The sequence below is a fragment of the Terrapene carolina genome, unplaced genomic scaffold (assembly GCF_002925995.2).
Source record: "Terrapene carolina triunguis isolate 2854851 unplaced genomic scaffold, T_m_triunguis-2.0 Scaffold427, whole genome shotgun sequence".
NCBI classification, from domain to species: Eukaryota; Metazoa; Chordata; order Testudines; family Emydidae; genus Terrapene; species Terrapene triunguis.
Genome location: NW_020664778.1, coordinates 254846 through 267419, shown reverse-complemented (window position 1 = coordinate 267419; position 12574 = coordinate 254846). Strand labels below are relative to the sequence as shown.

Sequence of the window (12574 nt, the reverse complement as noted above, 5' to 3'; positions counted from 1 at the left end):
CACACCCCACCTGTCCTTTATCTCTGTGTAAAATGTACATCTACAGTGGCAGGCGCATGGTCTGTGACTTACTGCAGCCACATGCCTAGCCGCTCCTTGCACTGCAGGTGGGTAACGGAAGAGCTGTCCTGTTTAGAAACAGCCGCAGCCTGGAGAGAGAATCCAGGGGGTCGCTAACTCCCAATGTTTTATTTCTCACCGCTCCTTCCTCATCTAGGAACCGGGGGTGGAAGGGGAACCTCTCTCCTCATGCTCTGTACTCAAAATAGCTGTCTCTGACTTCTCTCTCCTGGGCGGTCACCCTCTTCCCTGAGGGGAAGGTTTGGTACGTCCGCAGATTCTCTGGAGACACGCGGAATAAATGCCATTGGGTCTTCGCGCTCAGAGGCGGGCTGGGGAGAAACAGAAGAGCAGAACGTGGGTTATGCAGCTCGGGATCAGTCCCTGAAAGCTCAGCCCTGCCCCAGATGTGTCCAATGGGAGAGGAAGGGTGGGCAGGGGACACATGGAGCCGTGCACAAGTGAGTTCACTGGGGTGCGTACGTGCTCACTGGTGCAAATACGGGTTGCACAGTCTGGCCCTAACTGCAAAAATGTTTAGACGGGTTGGAAAGGGAAATCCAGTTGGTTATCGCAGCTGGAGTCCCATGGATCTTCTCAAGCGCTCTTGGATCACACTTGGTGGAGGACCAGGATGTGTGTGTGTTTGCAACAGCAGGTGGTAAATTATGTGTGTATCTTAGGCTCTGCTTGTACAAACACACCCATACAGCCCTGAGTAGCCTCCCATTTCATTCTACTCAGAGACGGCATGCAGCGCTCGCTCAGGGGTTGGCCCTAGCCATCTACACACACAGCCCTCTCCTTCCGGTGCTTTCAACCTGGGCTAGCTGGGGGGGTGCGTTAGAGCCCCAGGGGCTGCTTTCACTGAAGCTGGCAACCCACCCACTCGAACGCTGCCAGTCCTCCAGTGCCTTCCCCCATGCAGCCTGGGTGCCCAGAGGGACAGACAAGCTCTCCCACAATTCCCTAGGAAAGAATCACAGAGCCCCGCAGGAGAGCCTGCAACACTCAGGGATGGGGGGGGGCCGGACGTAACACCAGTGAGGACACACTAACGCGGGTCTGGCTTTGCAGTGCGGCTGGTGTGAAGACATGGGCCAGTTCACACTCTCCAAGGGTCACATCCATGTTCAAGGGGCTGAAAATTAGCCCAGCTTCGTCTTCATCTTGATTCCTTTAGGCTTGTCTACATGGCAAGTTATGGTGCTGCCAGACAGGATGTGACTCCGCAGTGCACCTGACCATCAATTTATCCTCTGCTCAGCTCTAACCCAGGGCGCCATTTCAGATTTTGGGGGGCAACTTTAACCGTGATTCCAAAGGCTACTTGGGCACCTGAAAACTCTTGGTTTTTTGCAGATAATAACTTAGATACGGTGCTCCTGTTGGATAATAATTTCTAATTCCTATATAAAGAAAGAAAATTAAATAAATACACCTCTACCCCGATATAACGCTGTCCTCGGGAGCCAAAAAAACTTACTGCGTTATAGGTGAAACCGCGTTATAGCGAACTTGCTTTGATCTGCCGGAGCACGCAGCCCTGCCCCCCCGGAGCGCTGCTTTACCGCGTTAGATCCGAATTCGCGTTATATCGGGGTAGAGGTGTATTAGACCCACCCAGCTCTAATACTTGTTGTGCCAATTCACTTAAGGGACACTGGTTAGGTTTAAAAAATTAATGTATATTCTTACTTTGTTACTAACTCTTGAATATAACAATTGTAGAAAAACCTAGATCACTTTCTATCACTTTCTTGCAGTTCATCAAGCTTGGAATAGAGCATTTAATTTTTGGAAACATCCTATTAGGGCCAGGCCCTGGGAGTTTATACTGCACCTGCCTGGGGCTCTAGGGGTGTTACCCCACTACCAATAATAGACTAGAAACTGACTTTAAACAGGAGTGAAACTGACACTTTCAAGTCACTTTCATAGTATTGCCGACCCCAAATGTTCAAAAATCAGGCTCACCAAAAATCATGAGATTGGCTTTAAAATATTGAGATTATGTAAAAATAATGGATTTATTGGCCTTTTTATTTACATTCTGCTTTTTGAGCCTTTAAGGTGCCCTGGAGTCACATTTTGAAGCTGTTCCCACAGCCGCAATGGCTAGAAACTTCATTTTTCTTTACGAATGAAGGCTGAAATCATCACATATCACTTGATTCCAGGAGCTGGGGCTTTAAGGAAAACAATAATTATCATGAGACTCATGACACATTCATGAGAGTTGGCAACACTGCTTTCACTTCTGTTTAAAGGCTAACTACTTTCCAGAAGGCTCTTAAACACAACACTACAGTGATTGAGGTGCAGTTTTCCCAGGAGAATATTTTAAGTCAAACACCAAGAAACTTCCACATTTTAAAGTTGGGGAAAAAACGGAGACTTCTGAGGTATCTCAGGGCCACGGCAGGCAGGAAAGGAAAATAAACAGGCACAGGTGCTCTGGGCAGCTCTTCCTCTTGAAAGAAAGTTGGAGGGTCAAATCTTCTAGCCCTTAATCAAGTAAAACTTCTATTGCCATCAGCGCCGCCACTCATAGATATAAACATCACAGTGACCATGTGATAACATGTGGGATCAATAACTATACACTTCATACTTAAATATCTGAGCCGTCTTACCCAGAGTTACACAGCTTACATGCCTTGGCTCAAGGACTGGATTTTCTGGCCTATTCTGAACAGTGCTGAGCACACAGATGGTGCCCAGTGAATAATGAAAATCATGACAATAATGGTCGACTTTATGGACTCTGTGGATGCAATTTCTGTTCTTTGTTCTGGAATTGGTCTGAATACAGCTGACACCCTACGAATTTGATGTATGATCACATCTGATACTCATATGACACTTTCTCGCTCCTTCCTTTTCTCAAACTCAGAACAAAAAATGACCAGACAGAATGGTTTTCAGCTAAAATTGCTGTACAGCCCAGCCTGGGGCAGAACCTGCCCCCCACTGGCGGTTAAGTGCTCTCCTCTCATCCGACTCTCATTCTCTTTCCTTCTTCATCCTTCCTGACCTCTGTGCTGCCTTTGATACTGTTACCATGATGTTGCTCCCAATCAGCTGGGACCATGGGTTGGAGTCTCAGAGAACTGGCCGCATTGGTTCTGCTCCCATCCATCACAGGCCTCTTTTTGGCAGCATGCAGCAGAGAGACAGGCTGGTCCGGTGGAGAGGGAGCGAGACCTGGGTTCTACTCCCCCCCATGGACTTCCTGTAGGACCTCAGGTCAGTGCCTTAGGGACAGAGTTTCAAAGGTTTTTAGGCACCCAGAGATGCAGCTAGGCAGTTAGTGGGGTTTACAAAGCACCTGACTTTCTAGGTGCTTTTGAAAATCCCACAAGGTGCCTAAATACCTTTGAAAATCTGGCAGTTCGTCTCTCTGTGCCTCAGTGCCCCATCTGTACAGTGGGGATAACAGCACTGCTGTACCTCACCGAGGGGCTGTGATGTGAGGTGCTCAGATACTACAGTGGTGGGGCCACATAAACAGGGCCGGCTCCAGGCACCAGCCAAGGAAGCAGGTGCCTGGGGCAGCCAATAGAAAGGGGCGGCACTCCGTCCGTTGTTGGGGCGGCACGTCCGGGTCTGCGGCGGCAATTCAGCAGCGGGTCCTTCACTCCCTCTCTTCCTCTTCGGCGGCACCTAAATCGAGTTTTCCTTTCTTTTCTTTTCTTTTCTTTTCTTCTTCTTCGCTGCTTGGGGCGGCAAAAAGGCTGGAGCCGGCCCTGCACATAAGTACCAGAGTTGGAGTGGGAACTTCTCTGTACCACTGCTCTCCCTTCCCTGGGCTTTGGCCCCTTCTTTTCACTTACGCCCCTCACATCTCCCTTTTCTGAATGTAACGTTGGCTCGGAAGGCCTGGCTGTATTCCTTCTAAGGCCCTGTCTACACTGGCAAGTTTCTGCCCAGTAAAGCAGCTGTCTGCATTGTAACTCCCGAGGGGTACACACTGCCAAGCCACTTACTGCGCAGACACTGTGCAGTTGCAGCGCTGTAAAAAACCCACCCTGCCGAGAGGCGTAGAGCTTTCTGTGCTGGGGGTACAGCGCTGCAGTGCCAGTGTAGACACCCTGGTCAATTACAGTGCTGCAACTGGCCTCTGGGAGGTGTCCCACAATGCCTGATCTTGCCTCTCTGGTCATCAGTTTGAACTCTACTGTCCTGCCCTCAGGTGACCAACCATCAGCCCCACTCCGTAAATTCCTTTGGAAATTTGAAAGTCCCCTTCCTGTTTGCTCAGTGACATGTGCAGTGGTCTCAGCGCATCTTTCCAGGTGGCCATGCCTGCTCCACGCACCAGGCGATCCCCCACTTGGAGCAATGCCGAGCTGCTGGACCTCATCAGCATTTGGGGAGAGGAGGCTGTCCAGTCCCAGCTGCGCTCCAGCTGTAGGAATTATGATACCTACAGACAGATTTCACGATGCTGACAGAAAGGGGCCATGACCGGGACACACTGCAGTGCAGGGTCAAAGGGAAGGAGCTGTGGAACACCTACCATAAGGCGTGGGAGCAAATCACTGCTCCAGTGCTGTACCCATGAGCTGCCGGTTCTACAAAGAGCTGGACGCGATAGGCGACCCCACCTCCACCGCGAAGACCATTCTGGATACTTTGGTGGATACTTCCTGGTTCCGAGCCAGGAGGAGGAAATCTTGGATGAGGATGTGGAGTGGGAGGGGAACCCAGAGGCAGAGGATGACTCTGAGGTCAGAGATGCAGGCAGCCAGGAGCTCTTTTCTACCCCGGAGGAGGCTAGCCAGTCACAGCTGTCAGATCTTGGCGAAGCGCAAACAGGAGAGGAGGCCCCTGGTAAGTGGATTTGATTTTGGGAATCACTGAGGCGAGTTGTTGGGGGCAGGAGGGTTGCAGAAAGCAGGCTTGTGTCTGTATGATGCACGTACCACCACATGCCTAGTCTGAGCGGCGGAACAGGCTGTTGATTGACTCCCTCACTTCACGGGAATCTGCCTCAGATCTCCAGGAAACTCTCATGGAGATACTGGGCAATCTGCTGCTGCAGGTTCTTTGGCAGAGCTGCTTTGTTTCTTGCCTCATTAGCGGTAACTTTCCCGCACCACTGTGCCATCGCGGGGAGGGGCGGGGGGACCATTGCTGCACACGGGCAAGCCACGTAAGGGCCAGGGCGGAAGCCACAGTCTTGGAGAAGACCCGCTCTTGATTCCCTGCTCACCCTCAACACCAAGATATCTTCCATAATGATCACATCCTGTGGAAAATGTGGGGACAGGAATGATTATCAGGCCCCCCCTACAGTGCTGGCTCTCCCCAAGAGCCACATGCCCAGTGTACAGTAGGGTCCGGGAACACTGATTTCCCCTGCCCCTGCAGCTACTCACCGTTTTGGGGGGCTTGTGGCTCATGTGTGCTTGCCTGGGGTCAGCCAGTTAGTGACAGGCATGTGAATACTGGCTGTGTTTTAAATCACTGAATCAGAGTTCTGTGCGTTGCAAACAATACTGCTTCTGTAAAATGTTGCGTTTAAACTTCACAGATATGACCTTGGGAGCCCATCCTCCCTCTTTGTTATCGCCGGCTGAGCCGCTGCGCAGAATTGGAAAGCGGCCATGAAGAACTAAGGAGGATTTTCTCCGTGAGGTTATGATGCACTCCGCGGCCGAAAAACAGGAATTGAAGGCGTGGTGGGACAGCGAGAAGAGGGACTGAAAGGAGAACGCAGAGCGCCAGAACGAAGCCACGGAGCGGCTCTTAAACGTTATGGAGGACAGCGCGGCTCCCGGCGATAAAGCACTGTCTACACTGGCGCTTTTCAGCGCTAAAACTTTTGTCGCTCAGGGGAGTGTTTTGTCACAGCCTAATGCTAAGCAGTTAAGAGCTCTGCCTGGGAGCACCCCTACTGTATGAAACTCAGGGTGAGAGGAGCAGCAGCTGCCCCCCCCCCCTTAATTGGTGCCCTTGCTCTAACCCAGTGGTTCCCAAACTTTAACAACCTGTGAACCCCTTTCACTAAAATGTCAAGTCTCGCGAACCCCCTCCTAAAAATGAATATTTCCAGGGATTTTCTCCTTTACCTGAGTATAAATTATAAAAGCAGTGATCTTGGAAATATAAAATTTGTTTTTATGACATGCTTATTACACACTATTTATTATTAATTATTTATCATTACTGTATTTTTATTACATTATGAAAATGGCAGCACTCTTCCAAGATCTCACTTTCGTAGCTTGTATCAATTTGAATAAGCCTGTTATAAGACAAGGCTCCTATGTTTCATCAAGGAGTATCAGATGTGAAACTGTATGAAGGTATTTAAGAAGCCAACTCAAAGAGTTCCTCCTACACAAGCATTCAGATCTTGAGCAGTCCAGGCCAACACCACATGTTACAACAAAGCTTAAACTTGTTCTTCATAATAATTTTAAAAACAATACTAGCTGCCTATTTCATTTTAAAAACAGCAAAAAAATATCCACCTCCCTTTCCATTTCTTATAAGGAGTCTTGAAGTTTAAATCTCCTCAGTGTGATAGATATGCTTGCTTTGATCTGCTTAGCTCTTGGAAGTCCAGAGGCTCCGGGCTGCTAACCACATGCTGCCCAGAGTTCCTAGGGACAGCTCTGTCCACCATTAGGGAATTTTTTCCCAAGAACCCCCTGTAACATTTCGCGAACCCCCAGGGGTTCACGAACCCCAGTTTGGGAACCACTGCTCTAACCCAACCGGAGTGTCAATGCTCAGCTCTAACCCAAGAGGACCCATTACTGAGGTGCTGTGTGCTGTCCTCTGCCTTCCATCAGAGACGCCCCTTTTCAGGGCGTTTTCCACTTAGGCATGAAACTTGCTTCAGGCGGAATCTCAGCAGGAAAGATCCCAACTCTCCAAGGGTTTTACCCATTTTGGAAAGAGAAGGAAAGCACCTGGGTGGGGGTTAGGTTAATTCCTCGGTTTTTAGGGAGTGAAACTGAAACCAAGGCAGCACTCCGGGTGGAGTTTTGCCCAGTGCCAAGGAAAGCGAAAGGACGGGGCACCAATAGAGTTCTCAAAACAGGCTTGAGTGGGACTGAAATACTTGTGCTGGCCCTCTGCATAGGGGTGAATTTTATTTCACCCTTATTGTATTTGCCGGAGCCAGTCATGGGAGATACCGGACACGCTTTCCTCATACACTGCTGTGACTACACCTCAGTTTTAACCTCCTGGGCTGCAGGCACCTCTGCCAATGCCTCTCAGGCCAGACCTGCAGCCCTTCCCCCTGCTGTCCGGCCCTAGGTCCCCCTATTCTGTCCTGGGCTAGCCCAGCCCTGGGCTCCCCACACACAGCCCTGACGGTGCCCCTCGAATCCTGATTTGAACCCTGCTCCCCCTGCTGTTCCGTTCCTTGGCCTCTCCTGAGCAGAGACTGACTCACGATGAAGTGTGCCAGGCTGAGATGGGATTATGCTCCAACTAAAACACTCCTTTTTACCTGTATCCTGATCTTAGAATGGGAACTCAGGTCTCCAGAGAGGAAAGTCTGCAGAGGTTTTGTTCTAATACTAAATCCCTGCCCAAGCATAGTAAATATCACCCCTGGAGAGTATAGACGGGATGTTGGTGCACAGAGAGTTATTGCATGTGACTTTTGGAGACTTTACAGTCCGGTGGGGTCTGATTTTTGGAACTAAAAGATACTTGAGGCCGTCAATACAATGAAAGATTCTCATGGCTCTGAACTAGCTTTCACATTGAACATGTTAGGAACCTGCATGGTAGTAATGGTCTTGCTTCGTAGCGACAAGGTGGGGGAGGGAATATCTTTAATGGACCAACTTCAGAGGGTGAGAGAGACACCCTTTCGAGCCACGCAGAGCTCTGCCTCGGGTCTGGGAAAGGTACTGCGAGTGTCAGCTAAATACAAGGTGGAATGGATGGTTTCGCATGAGTAATAAGCACGTGCTGTAAGGGACCATTCAAGGTAGAGTATGTCATAGTAACATTCTATTTCTAAATGGCTACTAAAGGGTTAATAAAGGATCAACAGACATTATAGACATGAGCAGTGTATGTTATAGATGGTGCTAAGCAATCTGTTGATGACCTGCTAGAGGTCTATAAAATCATGACTGGTGTGGAGAAAGTAAATAGGGAAGTGTTATTTACTCCTTCTCGTAACACAAGAACTAGGGGTCACCAAATGACATTAATAGGCAGCAGATTTAAAACAAACAAAAGGAAGTATTTCTTCACACAACGCACAATCAACTTGTGGAACTCCTTGCTGGAGGATATTGTGAAGGCCAAGACTATAACAGGGTTCAAAAAAGAACTAGATAAATTCATGGAGGATAGGTCCATCAATGGCTATTAGCCAGGATGGGCAGGGATGGTGTCCCTAGCCTCTGTTTGCCAGAAGCTGGGAACGGGTGACAGGGGATGGATCACTTGATGATTACCTGTTCTATTCATTCCTCTGGGGCACCTGGCATTGGCCACTGTCGGCAGACAGGATACTGGGTTGGATGGACCTTTGATCTGACCCAGGATGGCCGCTCTTATGTTCTTATGACCTGCCAGGCTCCATAACAATTAATTGGACAAATTAGATGAACAAAGACAGGCCGATGGACTAGCTTGATCACAGTCTATAAGTACATACATTGGGAACAGAAATTTGACAACCGAGGGCTCTAGAATCTAACAAACAAATGTCCATCAAGCTCCAATGACCGGAAGCTGAAGCTAGACAGATTCAGACTGGAAATAAGGGGCATTTTTTAACAGTGAGGGTGATTAACGATTGGAACAATTTTCTAAGGGTCGTGGTGGATTCTCCATCACTGGCAATTATTAAATCAAAACTGGATGTTTTCCTGAAAGATCTGCCCTGGTTCAAGCAAGAATTAATACCGGGAAGTCCTGGGGTCTGCGTTATTCAGGAGGTCAGACCAGATAATCACAGTGAACTCTTTTGCCTTTATAATCTATGCCCCGTGTATTAAAACATCTATTAATCATTTATCAACCCTTCATAAACTATTTATAAAGGCAGCCTTAATACAAAGCACGACTGTTACGGCCCCGTGACTCTATTATCAAGTGACCGTACCATGTCTCAAAAACATCCTGGTTCCAGCAGACATTTGCTTCCATCCGGGTTAAGGCCAAAAGGAACCATTAGCTCATAGCCTGACCTTGTTCCTTTCAACTGGACTCAGGAAGGGACATGGTTTGATAACCATTGAGAATGGGCTTGGTACGGGACACGCAGAGCTCAGCCCCTCTTCCTTCAGAGCCTAACCAGGTATTTAGATCCCTGAGTCTGCCCTGTACTAATATATTTGCCCTTAGACACAACAGTGAAGGAAGGTCTTTCAGTCTTATTCCTTGCTTTCCGGGCACTGACATAAGGGCTCACGACACCAACCCCCACAAACACTGTAGGAATCCATCCCTGGGGAGTGGGGGGGTCATATGGTATTCAAGGGGCAAAATAGTTATCAAAGGCCTAAATTGCTAATACCGTTTGCGACAAGCATGTGTGTTAATTTTAACGTGTGCTCCTTTTATCATTAGTCTAATGAGACCCCAGCATTACACGTCAATGTGCATAGGAGAAAAATCCTACAATGCCTTTCTCCTCTGCTGAAAGGTGTTTATGGGTCAGAGTGGGTGAGCCCCCCGCCCACTGCTGTGGCCACAAGAACCAATGCCAGCCTTGTGGTAGGGAGCAGGAGTCAGGGGGTGATTTTACCTCTGAATTGTGGCATTGGTGAGACCAATATTGGAAACCTGCCTCCACTTCTGGTGGCCATGGGCACAAAAGGTTCCAGGGCTGCAGAAAATGCCGTACTGTGGGAGACTTCCAGAGCTCCAGCTGTTTAGCTTATTACAAAGATTAAACGGTGACATGATTACAGTGTGTAAGGAGCTTCCCGGGGAGAATATACCGGGTTCTAATGGGCTCTTTATTCTGGCAAAGAAAGGCAGAACAAGAACCAGTGGCTGGAAGCTGAAGCCAGACAAATTCCAGTTAGGACCTGGACGCACATTTCTGTCAGTGAGGGGGATTACGCCCTGGAACAAACTACCAAGGGACGTGGTGGATTTTCCATCTCTTGATGCCTTCATATCAAGACTGCCTGCCTTTCTGGAAGATGCGTTAGCCAAACACAAGTTATTGGGCTCAGTAAGGGGGTAACTGGGTGAAATTCTCTGGTCTGTGCTACACAGGAGGTCAGACTAGATCGGGGTCGGCAACCTTTCAGAAGCGGTGTGCCGAGTCTCCATTTATTCACTCTAATTTAAGGTTTCGCGTGCCAGTAACACATTTTAATGTTTTTAGAAGGTCTCTTTCTATAAGTCTATAATATAGAACATTGTTGTATGTAAAGTAAATAAGGTTTTTAAAATGTTTAAGAAGCTTCATTTAAAATTAAATGAAAATGCAGAGCCCCCCGGACCGGTGGCCAGGACCCGGGCAGTGTGAGTGCCACTGAAAATCAGCTCGCGTGCCGCCTTCGGCACTCGTGCCATAGGTTGCCTACCCCTGGACTAGATCATCCGATCTTCTGGCCTGAAACTCTGACTACTTTTTCTCTGCTGGGCAATGTGAAAATGAACCTGCTTCCCAGCACTAGATGGCATCTGTGCATCTTGGTTTGAACTTCTTAGCATTTTGCATTTTGCAGCCCACAAGAGGCCACGGTTGAATTCCCACACTTCCACTCAGCCAACAGTGTATAGGCACTTCCTGTCTATTTCAACCCACCCCAGAGGCTGGCAGAAACTGATTGCCAAACGCAGTTCGTCTTTTGCTCGGGAAACTTTGGAGAGCAAAGTCTGGGAGATGGGGATGCTGAGCATCATACAGTCTATGAAGAACAGTCTGAGATCACTATATTTTTTTCTATACGGCATCACCACAGGAATCATTGGCAAATTTTGAATGCTCAGCGTGTGTTTAAGGAGGAGGAAGGGATGCATCTGTAATAATGTTATGGCTTCACATGTACAGCGATCATGTTCATTGGCGATGCGCATCTGTAATTCCACCCTCTTGTGCGTACACATTACAATACATTCTTTAACTACATGCTCAGATACTTTTTCCACAGGAGCCCTGTCACATTCTGTGCACAGGTTGGACAGTGAATGAGGCCGGGTGGTGTAGGGAGTACAACTGAGATGCAGAAAGGAACAAAAGCTTGATTCACTGATGAAGTTGCAGAGGGTTTTGAATGAGAGGTTCTGAGGAAAACATAGCATCTGGCTGTAATACATTACCTTGCAGTATGTGATGCAGCCACTAGATGTCTGAGTGCTATGTAGAACTGCAGACATTATATTTCCTGGTAAACAGAGGACAAAGCTGGAACTCAAGCTATGTGGAAGTCTGTTTGTTTGTGCCTATAGTCTGCACTACATGCCTCCGGTTTCACGTGGACTGTGCTTCTATATGTCATGACAGTCTTTAATTACATGATCACTATCTCGTAATGCATATGCACAAAGGGGCAAAGTTAAGGTTGCCCAGGCAGCCTTGCTCTGTCACTTCCTGACTATTGAGTGCTTGACTTTGCAACCCTAGTGTCCTTTTAAAGTAGGTTTTTATTTTTAAAAAAAATGAAATTATGTATAGTTGCTTCTCCTTGGAGAAATAATCTAATCACTGTGTCAATGTTCCTGGGATTTTTACTTTTTATACTCATGAGCAGATGGCTAGACACAATGTGACAATTCAAATCTGCCATCTGTTACTGAAACACCTGGTCCAATATTTTCCTCAGGAGAAGAAGCCTCCCAGTGCCATTATGTGAAACAAGAGGAGTTTTGACACACACCGGAACAGTGAGCTCGCAGAATGTGGTGGCGTCATGCTAATGATTTGGTTTGTGGGTAAGAACTGGACAGTCAGATCCACTAATTTATTCCATAGTTTAAACAAACCGTTTGGAAACCTAGCGTGTCTTCACTGCAGGTGTGGGACAATCAGGAGATCAAAGAACTAAGGGGTTGTCTCCAAGCAGAGGAGCTTTCTTGTGATGACTTGGTCTCCCGTGATATGGACAGGGCTGGAACATGGAGTTGGGGAGCTGTCTCCCTACAGAGCTCCTGATGGAACCCCCCACATTTCCAAGGTGCTAGCAGGAAGGTATGCATAGCACTTTCAGGCCATCTATGGGAAATGGTCTTCTGCCCTTATGACCACCCAAGGACTGACCATGACCCCTAGCCATGAAGAGTAGGAGAAAGAAGGATCAGAGGTTGCTCTCTCCATATCAGGGTGCGGTATGAAATCTCCCTCAAAGTGTATTGATTAGGATTCCTGGGCGCTACAATGAATAACAACAATAATAATGCCGATCCCACCAGAGAAATGTGCAGATGAGTCAGGTGAAGCTTGTGAAGTGCTTTGAGATCCCTGGATGAATGCACCGATGACTATCAAAGTGAAGGCATATCATAATGAGGATAGGTGTCACCCACCCTGGTGCTGGCATCACAGCTGCAGGCCAAGCGCCTCGGT

General features: G+C 48.1%; 1 protein-coding gene across 1 annotated transcript in view; it reads right to left on the bottom strand.

Annotated features, from left to right (window-relative positions):
* Window positions 1-247: 247 nt before the first annotated feature.
* Window positions 248-12574, bottom strand: part of FAM166C (family with sequence similarity 166 member C) — a 59619-nt gene continuing 47292 nt past the window's right edge. The window contains exon 4 of the mRNA XM_024194970.3: window positions 248-392. Within this exon, the coding sequence (XP_024050738.3) occupies window positions 248-392 (145 nt within the window). The remainder of the gene's footprint in view (window positions 393-12574) is intronic.